The sequence below is a fragment of the Helianthus annuus genome, chromosome 6, assembly GCF_002127325.2.
Source record: "Helianthus annuus cultivar XRQ/B chromosome 6, HanXRQr2.0-SUNRISE, whole genome shotgun sequence".
Taxonomy (NCBI): Eukaryota; Viridiplantae; Streptophyta; class Magnoliopsida; order Asterales; family Asteraceae; genus Helianthus; species Helianthus annuus.
This window is the reverse complement of record NC_035438.2, coordinates 68,853,334-68,872,642: the sequence shown is the minus strand read 5'-3', so window position 1 is coordinate 68,872,642 and position 19,309 is coordinate 68,853,334. Positions and strand designations below refer to the sequence as shown.

The window sequence follows — 19,309 nt, the reverse complement described above, 5'->3', positions numbered from 1 at the left end:
ATCAAACCCAGAATCTATTGATCAAAAAGTCTTATTCCATTCCTAAAATGCCACTAGGCTATAAAGTCGTGGGCTTAGTTTGTTATATTTAATTATTTGTTATATGAATTAAACATTAATTAAACAAAATTGGGAACTTACCGAGTAATTAAAAAAAAGGAGCGACCACAGAAGACTCGTGTAACACGGGAGGACCCACATCGTTCTTCATCTATCCAACTATATATACAAGCATATAGATATGCAGAAGGAGAACATCACGGAAATTGTAAATGGCTGATATTTTTCATCCTAACAACAACAGCAAGAGCAAGAATGGAGGTCTTAGGGTTTCAGTGTGTGCCGGTGCTCAAGAAGACGAACTCGAACATTCGTTTGTCTCTAGAGAAGGCAGCCAGTACAGTCTCACCACCGGAATATTACCGTCTCTCGGCTCCACTACTAGCAACCGCCGGATCAAACTTCGTAACTTCATCATCTCCCCTTACGATCGTCGTTACAGGTACATATCTCTCTCTCTATATATATGTGTATATCTGTATCTATGTATACACATGATGATATGCATGTGTGTGTGATTGTGTGAGTTCGATTACAGGTAGCGTTAGGTCTTAGTTTGTTATACTTATGAACTAGTGAAATTTGTTAATTGATTGCTTTCGATTTTGGCGCGACCGCCATTGATGACGAAAATTAAGTTCTGATGATGAGGCGGTGAGCAACCTGTGTAGAATGCTGACATTAATCGTCAACTTATAGAGTTCGATTTTAAGAAGATTGACACATACACATACACATACACATACACATACATATACACATGTAGAAGAAAAGCATTCATTCATATTTCTAGAGTTATATATTATATTTTAAATATGTTATTATTCTCTTGTGCTTTCTCTAGAAGGCCGAAAATCGTATACGATTGTACTACTGATTCTATCAGAGATAAGAGAGAACATTTAATTTTTGTTTTTTTAACTTTTCAGAATCTTGATTGATTCTTGAACATCATTTTGGTAAATTTGGGCTGCAAAATTACAGACATATATTTGTAAATCCTTGAGCACCACTCAGTTCAAGGTTATCCTGTTTTTATCACCAATCCACATACAAATTTGTCTGCTACGAGCCTTGAACCCTCAACCTCAAAGGGCACCTTCTTTATGCATCTTGGTATTGCTAGGCTACAAGCTCTTTGGTAGAAAGTAAAACTTAGTACCAATATTCTATACTTGTTATATTTATTTAGTACTCGTATATTAATTTGGTTATATGTTTTTAGTAGCCTGATCAATACGAGAACCGCAATATCCACATAAGCGCTTTTATGAATAAGATGGACATGTGTTTACACAGTTCTCATAGATTTTGTATTGGAAGGTCCTTTAGGTTCTTATATGAATTTAAACAATTAAACCTACGATATAAATTCTGAAATAAAAAAAGAATTTATGTTCCAAGTTGAATAAGATACAGACACGAGAGTTGCATGATAAAAGGAGATGTTTGAACGGAGATAATTACAGATTCTGTTGACTTTTTAGTCTTCTAAAATTACAAGAGGTATTTGCCAATTTGGAATCTTGTGTTGTTTTTGGATGGTGCATACTACACGTAGAGACATGATTCCAAACTTTCTAAGATATTTTTAATTATTCAAACATTACAGACCACAAGAATATATGTACAGAACTACAGAAGTTATATTCCTTTTTACCCTTTTCACAGCACTGCCTAATTTTGAACTGAAAACAATGCTTTTGGCATTCAGTTTTAGAACAAGACAATTAATTGGAAAAGAAATGAGGATTAGTTCTTCATGCGTCTAATTTTGACTCTTTTTGGAAGAAAAGAATGACTTTGCTTAGAACCATTAGTGGAGTCTTTTCAGTATTCTAGATAATTATTGATTTTATTCTTTTATTAATTAGTTTCTGATTAAATAATTGAATAAAACTTTCAGGGCATGGGAGACATATCTAGTTGCGTTGGTACTATACACTGCATGGGTGTCTCCATTCGAATTCGGTTTCCTGGAAAAACCAGAGAGACCGCTATCAATCATTGATAACATTGTCAATGGGTTCTTTGCCATTGATATTATCCTTACGTTCTTTGTAGCATACCTCGACAAAAGTACCTATCTTCTTGTGGACGACCCGAAACAGATTGCTAAGAGGTATATAATGACTTGGTTGGCATTTGATGTCATCTCCACAATCCCTTCTGAACTAGCCAGCAAAATACCCTCTGGATCCTTGCAATCATATGGATTATTCAACATGTTTAGATTATGGCGTTTGCGCAGAGTTAGCGCCATGTTTGCCAGGTACAACTTTCATTGATTTGGATAAACATCATAATTCGTTAATGAATTGAGTCAATTCATATTATGTTTTATCTCTAATGGAATGGTCACCCAGGTCAAATGGGTTAAAGGGTAGAAGTCGCCCAAAGTTCTACTTTTAATGCTTTTAAAATAAAATGCCTGACTTTTAAATTAACAAAAGTTTGAAGTATTATTGACATTATTCAGGTTTTTTTTTTTTTTTTTTTTTTTTTTTTTTTTTGTAATCCTAGTTGGCATTAATATTTTTTTTTAAATTAAAATTCTGTTATCGGGTTAGTGGTCAAACCCCCAAAATTTTACACAAACCTTTCAAACACATGGACCCAAACACGATAGGCGTATTTGTGGTTGACATGAACATGACCATTTAGATATGAAAAAATGCTATTATATATCTTTTGTAGATCAGTACTCTAAAATGACAAATTTACAAGAAAAAGAAATACAAAGGTGTTACTTTTAAACTATAAAATATGATGGCCCATTTTTCCTTTTATTGCATATTGACTAGAACAGTAGAACCTAACCCATCATCTAAAATTCTCTGGTTTGACCCAAAACTAACCTGAACCCGTTTAGACTTTAGACTAATCCCAAACCCATGAATTTCGTGTTAGGTGTTGTTAGAAATTCATACCACTAGATTCGATCCATAAGTAAGTCGAACATTACTCTACGGGCCTCGAAATGGCAAGAGGATAGTTTGAGATATATAGCTTCAATATTTTTTTGTATCTCAATTCCTTTTCCTTTTGGAAACAGATTGGAGAAAGATAGGCACTTCAACTACTTCTGGGTTCGATGTGCGAAGCTTATCTTCGTAAGTACTAATTACATGTGACCTCTATCAATGTTACAGTTGCAAAACTAACATTGTCTATATATGACTATTGCAGGTTACCATCTTTGCAGTACACTGCGCCGGTTGTTTCTACTATTATCTTGCTGCTGATTATCCTAACCCGTCTGGGACCTGGATAGGGACTGATAATCCGAGTTTCAAAGACCAGCGTTTGTGGGATCGTTACGTGACATCAATGTATTGGTCCATCACAACTCTGACAACCGTTGGATATGGCGATTTGCATGCTCAAAATCGACGTGAGATGATATTTGTCATATGCTACATGCTTTTCAACCTCGGATTGACTTCATATCTCATAGGAAATATGACCAATTTGGTTGTCCACGGTACCAGTAAAACACGTCAATTTGTAAGTAATCTTGGTTTTATTGTTTTGTTTACATGTTAATATGTTATTAATTGTTTTTAATCGTTGAATGAACTTTCTTTTACAGAGAGATACGATTCACGCAGCATCGAGTTTTGCGCATAGGAATCACTTGCCTGTACGGTTGCAAGATCAGATGCTTTCACATTTGTATTTGAAGTTTAGAACCGACTCAGAGGGTCTTCAACAACAAGAGACTATCGAGTCACTACCGAAAGCCATTCGCTCAAGCATTTCCCATTATCTGTTCTATTCACTTCTCGACAAAGCCTACTTGTTTAATGGTGTGTCCGATGATGTGCTCTTTCAGCTGGTATCTTCCATCACTTACCTTCAACAAACCAGTATATTTACGAAAACTGCCATCCTTCAGATTATTAACGTGAATGAATATATTTGAAGGTCTCGGAAATGAAAGCTGAATACTTTCCTCCAAAAGAAGATGTTATTTTGCAGAATGAAGCACCTACAGATTTCTACATACTTGTTACAGGAGCAGTGGTGAGTGTTCAACACTTCAATTTCATATTTATACATGAAAATGAATTGATTTACTATAGTGGATGAACCCTTTCTGATAATTTATTCAGGAACTGCTTGTTATGAAAAATGGAGTTGAACACGTCGTAGGCGAAGCAAGACCCGGTGATCTTTGTGGTGAGATCGGGGTTCTTTGCTACAGACCTCAACTATTCACAGTGCGCACCAAAAGATTAAGCCAGTTATTACGGTTGAACCGGACAACGTTCTTGAACATCGTTCAAAGCCATGTCGGTGATGGGACCATTATGATGGACAATCTCCTCAAGGTTCGTCAAAGTTATGCATAATGAAGCATTTAGTCATTTAGTAAGATTAGTTATTAATCTAATCTAAAACACCGTCTCTTTTTGCAGCATTTGAAAAACTTAAACGATCCGCTTATGGAAGGAATCTTGTTAGAGACAGAGAAAATGCTGGCTCATGGGAGGATGGACTTGCCGTTAAGTCTGTCGTTTGCTACACGTAGAGGTGATGATCAGTTGTTGCAAAAGTTGTTAAAGAAAGGTCTTGATCCAAACGAATCGGACAACAATGGAAGAACTGCTTTGGTATGCACATATTCAAATTTTCATGTATTTGATTGCCAATGAATCTAAGCATATTAACAGTTTAACATATAAATTATAAACTAACTTGTTTTTCTGTCTGTTTTGTTTTATTCTCAGCACATAGCAGCGTCACAAGGAAGTGAGAACTGTGTGGTTTTGCTGCTAGATTATGGAGCAGATCCAAATTGCACAGGTGCTTCTTTTTTTTTCTTCTTAGAGTTAACTGCCATTTTCGACCCTATGGTTTGTCATTATGCTAGTCCAGGCCAAAATTCAAATTTGAAGCATTTCCATCCCTGACATTCTTGGAACATGCCAGTTTAATCCAAAAAGTTAACAATCGTTAATTTTGACTGTTAAATGAGGGTAAAAGGTTTTTTATTTAAGTATTTCAAATTTCCATGGTCGTTAACTTTGACTGTTAAACACAGAATAATTAATTGTAAAAAAGAAAATAAAAAACGGAAAATTACCTTTTTACCCATCATTTAACAGTCAAAGTTAACAACCGTTAAATTTTTGGATTAAACTGGCATGTTGACGGAAATGGTACAAATTTATAATTTGGCCTGAGCTAGCATAATTGGACAAATCACATGGACGAAAATGACAGCCAACTTTTCTTCTTGTGATTCATTTGAAAGATTATATGTTTCATCATCTGTGTGATTTAATAGTATTTGACATAGGTTTACATTTATATTGATATACAGATTCAGACGGGAATGTTCCATTATGGGAGGCTATGATGGGTAACCACGAAACAGTAATCAGGCTTTTGGCGGATAACGGGGCCACCCTATCAACAGGTGATGTTGGACAGTTTTCTTGCGTTGCAGCCGAGCAGAACAACTTAGATTTGCTCAAGCGAATCATTCGTCATGGAGGAGATGTCACGCGTGCCAGAAATGATGGATCGACGGCTCTTCACGTTGCAGTTGGTGAAGGTAACACCGAGATGGTGAAATTTCTGTTAGACCAAGGAGCCAACATTGACCAACAAGATCATCTCGGTTGGACCCCCCGAGACTTGGCTGACCAACAAGGACACGAAGAAATAAAAACCATATTTCTATCCTTCAAATTACCAGATGACCACCAGTTCACCAGACCACCACCGCTTGCGACGATCCCTGAGAAGAAACGTGTTCGTGATTCTGCACGTATGAAATTTCTTGGCAGGTTTAAAAGCGAGCCGATGATGATCCAATCCGGTCTTCAAGATGCAGATGACGGGTCTTGGAGCCGATCACGCCGGAGACGAAGAAGAGGTGATAGTTTCCATAACTCACTTTTTGGGATAATGTCGAATGCTCGAGAGGGTGAGAACAGTATCGACTTAGTGTCACCGAGGCCTAAAAGCATAGCTGTTTCAGTTGGCGGGAGGGAAAACCCCGGTCGGGTAGTTGTAAGTTGCCCTGAGAAAGGAGACGTTGGAGGGAAACTTGTCATGTTACCGAGAAGCTTCCAGGAGTTACTGGATATTGGTGTAAAGAAGTACGGTTTTTTGGCATCAAAGGTCCTAAACAAAGATGGGGCGGAAGTAGACGGAATAGAAGTAGTTAGGGACGGTGATCATTTGATATTCGTTAGTGATTCTAGCCGGACGGTTGAGGAATCAAATTAACAAGATGGTGAAAATCTAAAAGATAACACCATCAGTTCTAATCAGTGTATTTGTTTATCTCTTGGTTTATAAGTTTCTTACTAATATAATGAGGGCTATTTTAGTTACCATGATCATGACAAGAGAAGGCAATATAAAAACCACACAAATAAAAAACTAAAAAGGATCACATACATTACAAGATAAGAGGACTTCACCATGCGTATCATACAAGCACTAGCATTTCAACCATCTAACCTTAGAACAAACCAAACAACAACCATTGTTATTATTACTGTCACTATTATCGTTTTACTATTACTGTTACTATTAGTATTAGTACTATGATAATATTTCAGATGGGCATGGTATTTAACATACTTAGGCGGTCCACATGTTTGGGTATTCTACGGGAAAGTTACATAAGCTTGAACATAATCAGGCGGTCCACATCTTCCGGAGCCAGTTCAGGAGGGGTGTAACATCCATGAAGATCCTCCACTACATACTCCTGCAAGTGAAAATAAGACTATTTTGAGTTTTTCCTGCCGAGCCATTTTGGGTCGGGTCAGGTAGCAAAACAAAACAGATTTTGAAAGGGTGGGTTTTTTTTTTGTTGAAGATTATGAAAACTGAGAAGAGGATATTCACCTGAGTAAGTTCTTTCTTGGTGAGAATGTGGTAGTGTCTCTGCCAAATCCTTTGCATACCCATGGTAGCCGCAAGAAAGCCATAGGCAAGACCAAGAACGGCGAATATAATCACACTAATGATAACCAGAATAACAATTACTTCCATTGAGGCAGGAAAACAGTCCAGCATTCCCCACCCGAAACAGAAATTCTGGCAGCCGGCGACACGCGGGTCATTGTTGCAAGATAGACAATGAAGTACCATCCCGAAAAACCCAACCAGCACAAAGAAGAAAAACACACCTGTTCGGTAACTTTCAACTGGTCATAACGGGTTCATGTCAACCTTAAACAAATCTTGTCCATCTTTCTTAGATAGTTTGTGTTAAATAAGCTTACATAAAGTATACATTACAAAATAATCAATCCTAAAGCCCAAAGTCATAGCCTGGCCCAATAACTTTATATGATATAAGAGAAAACATACCGATGCAATAGAATAACGGTATAGGATGTGTCGACAACATAAGGTCCCAGTTTCCCCTAAGAGAAATTTTGAAAGATCCATTTTTATCGACAATGTATGCAACACCTCCAATCAGCCCAATCACCTGTATGAGTGACTTGTCTGATTACTTAAAGTAGGCGACTAGTAGTAGCGCGAAATGCATGTTATGATAAACCACGTCCCATAAGGGGATATAATTAGCCAACTTAATGCAACATTAATAGTTTTGTAGAATGAGATTTCAACAATCTTATATTCTTGTATAGCATTATATTCTTGTAACGCAATAATATAGTATACATTTTAGCAATTAAAAGGGGAAATTAGAGGTCTCACCATTTGCATAGCCAGAAAGACAAGGAAAACATCCCTTGCAACAAATAGCCTGAATTTTATCTTGGGCCAGGAGTGAGCGTTTAGCTTAACGACGCGGAGGTGAAACTGAGCTTTGCAAGTTGTGCAATGCGAAAAGGCAAACCCTTCCTATTGAGAGTAACACATAAATGCATTCAAACTAGAATGGCTTAGAATATCTTGTTCTCAACAAAATATAGGGGTATCAAAGGCTTTTACCTTGACAGATCGCCAATGGTCAAGGCATGAACGATGAACGAACTGTTGGGTGCCTTTGCACAAGCATGGAGATATCAGATCATCATCTATAGAACAAGAAATACAAATTTAATGACAAAGTAGTTGGGTAATTAGAGATGTTTCTTACCAAAGAAGTCAGAATCTAAAATAAAAAATAACCGAAACTAACTTCAGTATCCTCAGTTGGAAATAACCATGCCTATAGCACGTGCACACGACGTGATGCTGGTGCACGCGCCTGACGCACACAAACAAGACTTGAAGCCGGCGCACACGCTTGACACACACACACACGACTTGATGCTGACGCACGTGCATACAAAGTAATCCTGACGCACGCGGACAGGACGTGATATGCTAACGTAACATACCAACTTTGTTGGATTCTTAGCGAAAGCATCCACTATGAAGACAAATGCTTACTACTCTTTTAACACTTTTACAACTATCTCCGATGCTAGTGGTATGACTGAAAACATCGAATATACTCGTATAAACTCATCGAATAAACTCGTATTTGTAACAAAAAAAAATCATACAACTTTTATTTCCTTTCTCATCAATCACATAACTCAATGAACAATTATGATAAGAATCGTCCGAAAGACTAAAACACTAGCAAAACAACAATGCAAATCCCTTTCTAGAACAACCTTAATGGTTATAGATATACTCGTATACCTAATACACACAAATATTAACTTTAGATTCAAACATATCACAAAGATACACAAGTAACAACTTCACACAAACACATATCCCATATCCGATCATACAAGCGGTTCAAGCATTTCAAGTTAGAGACAAATTACATACCAAATATATAACATACGCCGAATGATCAGGAACAAAATTATAAAAGTATAATCACAAACTAAACAAATTACTCAATATAGAAACATAACCTCCTAACACAAACAAATTAATTTCAAAATTACAAAATAACATAACATAACATAACATAACATAACATAACATAACATAACATAACATAACATAACATAACATAACATAACATAACATAACATAACATAACATAACATAACATAACATAACATAACATAACATAACATAACATAACATAACATAACATAAACATAAACATAAACATAAACATAAACATAAACATAAACATAACATAACATAACATAACATAACATAACATAACATAACATAACATAACATAACATAACATAACATAACATAACATAACATAACATAACATAACATAACATAACATAACATAACATAACATAACATAACATAACATAACACATAACATAACACATAACATAACACATAACATAACATATACCTTCCTCACCATCACATTCAAGACAAATACGACAAGCGACCATCGCTCCGGTTTCAACATCATCAAACTTCATCTCACTAGAACCAGGAGCCACAACAACTGAACCAGGAGCCGCAACAACCGAACCGGAACCAGCACCAACATTCTGACAATTCAGAACCATATCATCATAACCACTAGCGTTTCCGAAACCACTCTCTTCTACTAGCTCAATCTCACCGCTCATTTTCGCAAGTTAACCAATGTTATCTGCCAAATGCAAATGAGAAAACATGTAGTAGTGTTGGATTTATAGTGAAGTGATCATGATAGCTATATTTAGCATGTAGAGTTGAAGATGATTATTGTATGTGTGTGAATATACCTGAAATTTGTGTGGATTCATTGAGGAAGAAGATGGTGGTAGAGGACGTACTCAATGTTAGTGACCTCATGGAACCGACTAATGATACGTGAATACTCATCTATTTCTATTTATATCCGGAAGGATATAAATGCCAAGAATAACTCACACACTTTCTGTTTCGAGACTTTTTGACTGACTGAAGTTTGTTTATAAAATTAAAATAATGTTATGAATGTTGTTGAATTATTTTTATAAAAGTGATGGTAAAATAGGAAATCAAAACAGTTAGAATTTTACCAACCAGAAATTTCTAAAGTTAATGTTATAATTAAGAGAAAATCCAATAATTTTATCTTTTTTTACTCTAATCACTATCTTTTAAAATCTTAAATATTGTTAATAATAATAATTATAAGATCATCCGGTGTGGTTTAACATAACGTTCCATCACGTAGATCATAGGCTTTAACAAAAACACCACTTAACTATCACATTGTGGTTCAACTACATATAAAGAAAAAAAAAAAAAAATTTGATTAATGTACTTGGGATGGACCCATCTGATTTAGCCCTCAAGGGCGTTACCACATTAACAAAGAAGGGGGATGTGGCTTTGACACCGCCCTTGCTTTTACTGGACAAATGAATGGAAATACCAAGACACCCGATTTGGCTCTCAAGAGTGTTAGGCCGGAGGGTATGGGGGGCGTCACCCAGCCACCTCATCACCGATAGCGTCCCACCGGCATCACCACCCATATTGTGGCAGTTAAACTAGGGAGCTATGGAGTTGTCCGCCACTATGGTAACGGGAAGAATGAGATGATCAGATGGGCCCACATAATTTAATCCAATCAAATCTTTTTTTTTTATTTTGTTTAATATAGGTTTCAAGCTAAAATTATTACCCATCAAACACCAAACATTTGTATTCGATTAAGTTTGAATTGAATACAATTAAGTTTGAACTACTAGCCAATGGTTTAACACCTGTATGAACTTTCAGAGGAAGCGAGTTAAATGTATGATTGAAATTTTGAAGGAGCTAAAGAATATAAATAGTCCGACTCCTTGTACGAAGCATATCTCAGCCATGACTACAAATAAAGCAGTGATATTTTGATAAATATTAGGTTAAAACAATTGAAAAAATAAATAGAGAAAGAGTATTATGATCTTTTCTCACTTGAACTCATTCCCCCTTTGATTTTCAAATGGTTAAAACTTTCTCATATGTTAATATTTTTTTTTAAATTACACCGTATTAACGAGCATTTCATTCCTTTTAATTCGAGTAGCCTATTAATATAGTTTTCTTAAAAACGTTTACAAGATTTTGAATACCCATTACATGATTACGTGATTTTGAATACCCAACACATGACTACGTGATTACATGATTTTGAATACAGGATTTTGAATAGCCATTACGTGATTATGTGATTTCATTATATTATTTTATGTGAAACCCCACTAAGTGATCACGTAATGACGTAGCAATAGTTGACTATGTATTATTACGTGACTACGTGATTTTGAATACCCATTTTGTGATTACATCATTTCATTATAGCATTTTATGTGAAACCACACTGAGTGATTACGTAAAAACAAAACATGTAATACATAATATTTTAGGTCCAATAACGTATTAAGAATAAAATAAATGCAAAACTTTGGCTAAAGCAACCTATAGGCTATAATAACTACATAATGCCGTATATTAGAGATCTAATCACGTAATAAAGCATAAACAATCAAGTTCTTATTATTAAATGTGTAATCACGTAATAAACATAATTGTAATAACACTAGTTATATTGAATGTGTAATCACGTAATGTATTTATATTGAATGTGTAATCATGTAATGGATATTCAAAAATCACGTAGTCATATGCTGATTATTCTAAATCACGTAATCACGTAATGGACTAATGGATATTCAAAATCCTGTTATTTTTTTTAAGAAAACTATAGCAACAAGCTACTCGAATTAAAGAGAATGAAATTATCGTTAATACACTGTAACTTAAGAAAAAAAATATTAACATACTAAAAAATTATAGCTGTTTGAAAATCAAGGGGAAATTGTTCAAAGTGAGAAAAAACCTAATTACTCTTCTTGCCAATGACACTTGTCCATCTCTCATTCTGGCGTATGCTTCGTAGCAAATATCCTCTTGTACATGTTCAAATGGAGGCTTCAAAATCTTCAAGAACAAAAAGCCAATGAAGGTGAAAGTGATGACTTGGATAAGAGACTAAAAGAAGAATCCGAAGAAGAAGACGACAGACAAAGTCCATTCTGACGAGGAGTTTTATTTTTTTTTTTGTTTTCTTTTATGGAATTTTTTTTCAAATAATAAAATACTATATTTATCTCATTAGTTACAAAACGCCAAAAAATACCACAAAAGCCATTGAATACAAAACGCCAAATAATAAAACCTATTTTTTCCTATGTAAATTTTTCTATGTTACTGTATTTTATCATCTTGGTCTACAAAAACGCCATTAAATATAAAAACGCCAAACTTGCAAAGATGGGATGTCTTACACCTTAACAGATAAAGCTGAACAAAACAGTAAATACAAACAGTAACTGACAAGATGATTACTTTATTACTAGCATTTATTATAATAAAATCTCGCCTAAACTACACGCCAAAAAAATCCTATAAAGAGAAACGTCTCTGCACAATCCATTGATCACACCCAAAAACAACGTCATGTTTCCTAAAAACCACTCACTTTAAAACGCCAACAAATAGTTAAAAGAACCACATATGGCAAATCTCGTTTCTTGGATATTCAATATTGTTATGCATGAAGTTTCACTGAATGGATTCTTACATGTGGTGGGTATCTCTATAAGTTCTTGAGTTAATTGCCAAAATTGTCCCTGAGGTTTGGGCACGTTTGCCATGTTCGTCCAAAATGATACTTTTGTACCAAATTGCCCCCAAGGTTTGTAACTTTTTGCCATTTTCATCCAAACCACTAACTTAGTTTATTTTTTCTATTAAGTTGAGGATATTTGGATGAAACTGGCAAACATAAAACCACAGGGACGATTTTGCCAATTTACTCAAACCCTTTTTAATTTCTTTTATTTAGTTATTTTTGTTACATATATAATAAAAAAAGAATAGTTTTGTCACATAATTTTTATAAATTTTCATCCAAATCACTAACTCAGTTTATTTTTTCTGTTAAGGTGAAGGATGTTTTAAATTTTATAAATTAAGACAGAAATTAATTTACAGCTTCTTTATATAAATCAATTTTATAAAGAGAAAACGTCATTGGTGTGCAACATATAACAATCGATTACAACTTTTAGTATTTATCGGTTGTAGAGATAGAAAAAAAATTGTAAAACGGTTACATATTTTTTAAATGTGTTGAGCACCTAGGAAATATGTTGATAGAAATAAATATTTATTTAATTAAGATTATGAAGGTAACTAACTAATACTTATTCTGAGTGGTTTGAGTAAAGAAACTTTTGGTTCATAGAATTATAATTACAATTTGGTGGGTAATTTTAAGGTTTGGTAACGATACGTTGTTTGATTGGGGGGGGGGGGGTGACGGGTGGTCCTTTGGACAACCCTTAAGCATGTTAAAATATGAAATAATCCTCCAATTAGCCGTGTAATTATCTTGAATTAGATAACTACGATGCTTATGTTTCAGGTACGATTTAGGAGTGAAAAGATGGATCAAAAGCAGTTTTTGATGGTTTTGGTGGAAAACGGGTCGAGAGGAGAACAAAAGACAAAACAAAGGAGACAAAGTTGCTGAGTACCGTAAATTACGGTTCTACCGTAATTTACGGTAGACATGGATTTGGTTGTTTTCTGCACCGTAAACCAGGCTCTCCAGGCCGTAACAAAAAGTTGTCCACCGTAAATTACGGTGGAGCCGTAATTTACGGTGGAGCCTGTACGGAAAATGTGTAACTGCCATGTTTTAATCGGTTTTTGGGTGTCTTTTGGTATTATCTCATCATTGACGGTTCTTGGACACTTTGGGGGCGAATTTGGAGCACTAGCTTGCTTTGTGAACATTTCCAATCATTCGGTTTGTGTTTTTAATTTGTATGAACATTAGATTGATGTTGATGATGATTCACCGAGCCATGTCCGGCTAAACTCTTCGGTGATCATCCTAGGTGAATGTTTCTAAGACTTTTGTGTGTTTAATATCTGCATTTCTAGAATGATATCGTGCGTTGCTTGAATGTCATGGTGTATGTTTGATTGTTTGTAGTGTGTTAATCCATATTGCAATTTCTAGTCTTGATCGTACGTTCTTGGTGCCGTTGGCAACCGAGATATCACGGGAAGGGTTAGGGTTGGTTATTGGTTAATAGGTCATCGGGAAACAACCTCGCGTTATCTAATCCGAGTACTTTGTTCCCTTTTATCACTTCAATCACATATACACGAGTTATGTCTATGTAACTCTTTCTAGTGAAATTGCACACAACTGTTTAACGAAACTGAAACCTAGGGTGATCATTGTTCTCTCCTAATTGTTTACAACCAACTTTGATTTGACTTAGTTCTTAATTTAGTTTTCTTAAACAACAATCCACAATCTTGAATTTTAATTTTCTGCAATTTAGTTTAATTTTAGTTAAATACAAAGCTATACAATCAACACATTTTCCACATACTCCCTGAGTTCGATACCCTACTACCGCTAACTACAGTTGTTTAGGGATTAAATTTGCGTGACCCACGACATCACGTCAAATTTTGGCGCCGTTGCCGGGGAGTAGTGCGCAACGTGTGTTAGTTTAATAGTTTTGTTTGTTATTTTCGGGTTTACGCTGGTTGTGTTTAGTGTGCAGGTACTTCAGGTGTATGCATACTAGAGGCTCTCAAAGGTCATCACCGCAATCGTTTGATCCGGAAATTGAAAGAACGCTACGACAAAACCGAGTTTTAGTGCGAGAAAACAAAATCATTGGTTCACCCACTTCACCCATTACACCGAGAAACATCATGGCTGATTCTCAGATTCCACCTACAACCAGTCAAACAACCTCATCCTTTATACCTACTTCCACCCAACCATCACCAAACACTACATTACCTAATACCACTGCTGGATTTACACCAACCAATTCCACTCAACCAATCACCACTCAAACTGAGCCTACCATCACTTACGATCCATCCACCACAATCCCACCATTATCTCACTTCTTTCCCCCAACTACGGGTCAATCATCATCTACCTTCACAATTGCACCCAATTCAACTGTTGTGCATACTACTTCATCTTTTAGACCACAACAACAACAGTCGGGTTTTCAGTATTCGACCATTCCATTTGGGCAAACTTCAGGAATTCAAGGGGGTGGTTATGATGAGGGATTCGAAGACTTTGAGGGGTATGAAGATGATGGGTACGGTTATGGAGATTATGGTGATCAAGGGGATTTTGGGTATGTTCAAAGTCAATCTCAAGGGATGGCGAGTGTTGGTGGAATGCAACAACAACAACTTATACCGCAACACATTCGGCCAAGACCACAAGGGCCAACAATCCAACAACCTATTCCATTGCAACAAGTTAGGCCACAACATGTATACCCACAATTTCAAAGGCCAAATCAATACCCACCGATGCCCCAACAACCAATTGCACCACAAGGGCCTATACCAAGACCAATGGGTCCTATTCGTCCAAGGGGCCGATTGGGTGTTCCAAGAAGGCATCTTAGGGAACAAGCAAGGGGAATAGAGGCACATTTCAGGCCAATCATTACTTAAAACCCTTCACCGGTGGTTATCCCTCACAACAACCAAGGGAGAACTTTTGAAGTAAGAACAAACTCGTTGCAAAGTTTACCGAAGTACAAAGGGTTAGCAACGGAGGAGCCGTATTTCCATCTAGAGGCTTATGACTCAATTTGCAACACTTTTGGGAGTCAAGGTTTTTCGGCCGATGAAGTCAAGTTGGTCTTATTTCAGTTTTCTTTGGAGGATAAGGCAAAGAAGTGGTTCTACACTTTGCCTTCGGCATCAATATATACATGGGGGGAGATGCAACAAACCTTTTTGGATGAATTCTACACCGCCCAAAAGACCAATGATGCGCGGAAGGTATTGAGAAGCTTTCAACAACAACACGGTGAAATGTTTCATGAGGCGTTTGAGCGTTTTAACATGATGATTAAAAACTGCCCTCATCATGGAATTGAGTTATGGGAGTTGATGAACGCCTTTCATGAGGGGTTGAGTGCCGAAGACGCACGTGATTTGATGTCTATCACCGGAGGGACGTTTGGAACGAATTATGAGAATGAAGATTGGGAGTTTTTGGAAAGCATGGCAACTACATCAAAAAGGAAGGCCCAAGCTTCAAGGAGAGCCCGACCAACCACTAACCGACCACAAGTGCACGCCATAGATGATGGTAATGTTCAAACCACTAATCAAATATATAATGTTTGTGCTTTGTGTAATGAAATAGGTCATGCGGCTGAAAACTGCCAAGGGATGTTGGAAGGGCAATACGAGGAAGTCAATGCGGTTCAAGGTCAAGGAGGAGGTGGTAGGAACTACAACAACATGAATTCAAACACCTACCACCCCGGATTGAGAAACCATCCGAACTTTAGATATGGGAACCCGTCAAATCAAGCGAACCCGAATTTTCAAGGTAGCCAAGGTAATTTTGGTTCACGGCCATCTTACAATAACCAAGGTGGGTACCGAGGCGGGAATAACCAAGGGTATCAAAAACAATACCAAACGGGTCAAGAACAAGGGGGATTTTCGGGTGGAAACGAGGTGATGGAGATGCTAAAGAGCATGCAAATGGAGATGCAAAAACGGAACCAATTAGACGAAGTGCGAATGCAAAAAGACGAGGTTCGTGATAAAAGCATCCAATCACTAACAACTCAAATGGGTCAATTAGCAACCGATGTGGCGGAATTGAAGAAAGGTAAGGGTCAACTTCCAAGCGACACTAAGGTAAACCCTTCACATGGTTCGTCACGAGGTAATGTTAATATTAACCATGTTAGTGTTCTAAGAAGTGGGAAAGAGTTTAAGGCCAATTTGTCACCCGAATTGGTCGAGGGGGTGGTTGAGGATATCACGGGAATGGAAAGTGATGATGAACTTTCACCGGTTAAACCAAAAGAACCAATTATTAAAAAACCGGGTTTGGGTGAAAGTGAAAAGAATGAAAAAATTGAGGGTGAACCGAGTCAAGTTCCATTTCCATCGGCCCTACTTGACCCGGGAAAGAAAAATTTTATTGTGTCAAGAGTTCCTCAAAAGGAGGAGATGTGGGATATGTTCAAACAAGTTAAAATAAATCTCCCACTCCTTGATGCAATAAAACAAGTCCCCGCTTATGCAAAATTCTTAAAAGAATTATGTACACAAAAAAGGCAAAACAAAAAGAAGTGCCTAAGCGGGTGGATTTGACCGGGCAAGTAAGTGCGGTGTTGAATGGGGAGCTTCCTCCTAAGCTCCAAGATCCGGGCACGCCATTGATTAATGTACAAGTGGGTAATTTTCAAATGGCTAAGGCGTTGCTAGATCTCGGAGCCGGAGTTAGCATTTTACCGGGGGGCTTATACGACCAATATGACTTTGGTCCATTAGCAAGGGTGGAGACGACGGTTGTTTTGGCCGATTTGTCTCATAAGTTGCCTCGGGGTATGGTTCAAAATGTTATTGTAAAAATTGATGAGTTTTATTATCCGGTGGATTTCTTAGTGTTGGATTACTCATCGGCGGACCCTAAACAACAACAAAACATAATTTTGGGTCGGCCATTTTTAAGCACCGCACATGCTATTATCGATTGTAGATTTGGTACAGTTGATATGGCATTTGGAAATCGAAAAATGCGTTTGAATGTTTTTACTAACAATTCTAATGCTAACGGTGTTGATGAGTGTTTTATGGCAGACATAGTAGATGGATGCAACCCGCATGAGTATGAGGAGGATGGTTTGGATATTTGCCTGTGTGACTTTTCTGAACAGGTACATGCTTATGCACTACGGGTTGAAGAGGAAGCACAAGATGCTATGGCAATGAAAGAAGGTAGACCACCATGGACCCACCAATTCGAGGGTCTACCGGTGGAAATCGATTCGGGTACTAAACCATCATTGGAGGAACCACCAAAGTTAGAGCTCAAGGACTTGCCTAGCCACTTGAAATATGTATTTTTAGGGGATAATGACACTTTACCGGTCATTATTGCCTCTAATTTGGAGTTGGCACAAGAGCAAAAGTTGATGGAGGTGTTAAAAGCGAACAAGGGTGCTATTGGATGGACGATTGCCGATCTCAAAGGAATTAGTCCATCCATCGTCATGCACAAAATTATCACAACCGAGGATGCCAAACCGACACGAGAAGCTCAAAGGCGGTTGAACCCGAACCTAAGAGAGGTAGTAAAAAAGGAGGTAATTAAATGGTTGGATGCGGGAATCATCTATCCGATCTCGGATAGCGCTTGGGTGAGTCCCACCCAAGTTGTGCCTAAGAAGGCCGGCATTCAAGTAGTCAAGGATGAAAGTGGTGAACAAATTGCCACCCGACCGGTTACCGGGTGGCGGGTGTGTATTGACTACCGGAAATTGAATGCCGCCACTTCTAAGGACCATTTCCCGCTACCTTTTATTGACCAAATTATTGAAAAATTGTCGGGTCAAAAATATTATTGCTTCTTAGATGGGTATTCGGGTTATAATCAAATTGCCATACACCCGGATGACCAACACAAGACCACCTTCACATGTCCATATGGCACTTTTGCCTTTAGGCGAATGCCATTTGGTTTGTGTAATGCTCCGGCAACTTTTCAACGATGTATGATGAGTATTTTCTCGGACATGGTTGGAGAGTCGCTCGAAGTATTCATGGATGATTTCTCCATTTTTGGCACTACTTTTGATGCTTGTCTTAACGAATTGCAAAAGGTTTTGAAAAGGTGCGTTGAGAAAAATTTAGTGCTAAGTTGGGAGAAAAGTCATTTCATGGTGCAAGAGGGCATTGTGTTGGGACATGTGATTTCGGAAAGAGGGATGGAGGTGGATAAGGCAAAGATACGGGTAATATCATCTTTGCCACCTCCTAAAAATGTTAAGGGTGTAAGGTCATTCTTGGGACACGCGGGTTTTTATCGACGTTTCATTAAGGGATTTAGTGTTATCACCAAACCTTTATGCAATTTGTTATTAAAAGATGTCCCGTTTGATTTTACTAACGAGTGTATGCAAGCTTTCACTGTTTTGAAGGAACACTTGGTTAAGGCACCTATCTTGCAACCACCCGATTGGTCAAAGCCGTTCGAGATAATGTGTGATGCAAGCGATACCACTATTGGTGCAGTTTTGGGTCAACGGGTTGACAAGAAGCCGGTGGTTATTTATTATGCAAGCAAAACTTTATCCGAAGCGCAACTTAACTACACCACAACCGAGAAGGAATTATTAGCGGTGGTGTATGCTTTGGATAAGTTTCGCTCGTATATTTGGGGAAGCAAGGTAGTGGTTTATTCTGATCATAGTGCGGTTCGGTATTTAATGGAGAAAAAGGATGCAAAGCCACGGTTGATTCGATGGGTCTTATTGTTACA

The 19,309-nt window shown here is 37.2% G+C and overlaps 2 protein-coding genes and 1 non-coding gene across 3 annotated transcripts; 1 reads left to right on the top strand and 2 right to left on the bottom strand.

Moving 5' to 3' along the window:
* The first annotated feature begins 248 nt into the window (after positions 1 to 248).
* On the top strand, positions 249 to 6,413 carry LOC110865583 (potassium channel AKT1). The gene is made up of 10 exons (XM_022114879.2): positions 249 to 502; positions 1,967 to 2,332; positions 3,116 to 3,173; positions 3,250 to 3,567; positions 3,653 to 3,898; positions 3,988 to 4,086; positions 4,176 to 4,394; positions 4,482 to 4,676; positions 4,794 to 4,869; positions 5,390 to 6,413. Exons 1-10 carry the CDS (start codon positions 273 to 275, stop codon positions 6,301 to 6,303), a joined length of 2,721 nt encoding a protein of 906 aa, XP_021970571.1. The 5' UTR covers positions 249 to 272; the 3' UTR covers positions 6,304 to 6,413.
* A 234-nt stretch (positions 6,414 to 6,647) lies between these two features.
* Positions 6,648 to 9,579, bottom strand: LOC110864040 (E3 ubiquitin-protein ligase MARCHF8). The gene is made up of 6 exons (XM_022113185.2): positions 9,332 to 9,579; positions 7,996 to 8,081; positions 7,759 to 7,905; positions 7,402 to 7,525; positions 6,934 to 7,217; positions 6,648 to 6,793 (listed from the first exon to the last, which is right to left on the bottom strand). The coding sequence occupies exons 1-6, from the start codon at positions 9,555 to 9,557 to the stop codon at positions 6,701 to 6,703; spliced, it is 960 nt and encodes a 319-aa protein (XP_021968877.1). The 5' UTR covers positions 9,558 to 9,579; the 3' UTR covers positions 6,648 to 6,700.
* A 6,211-nt stretch (positions 9,580 to 15,790) lies between these two features.
* On the bottom strand, positions 15,791 to 15,896 carry LOC118480007. Its single transcript, XR_004861648.1, has one exon. It is a non-coding gene; the product is annotated as a small nucleolar RNA R71 (small nucleolar RNA).
* Positions 15,897 to 19,309: the final 3,413 nt, after the last annotated feature.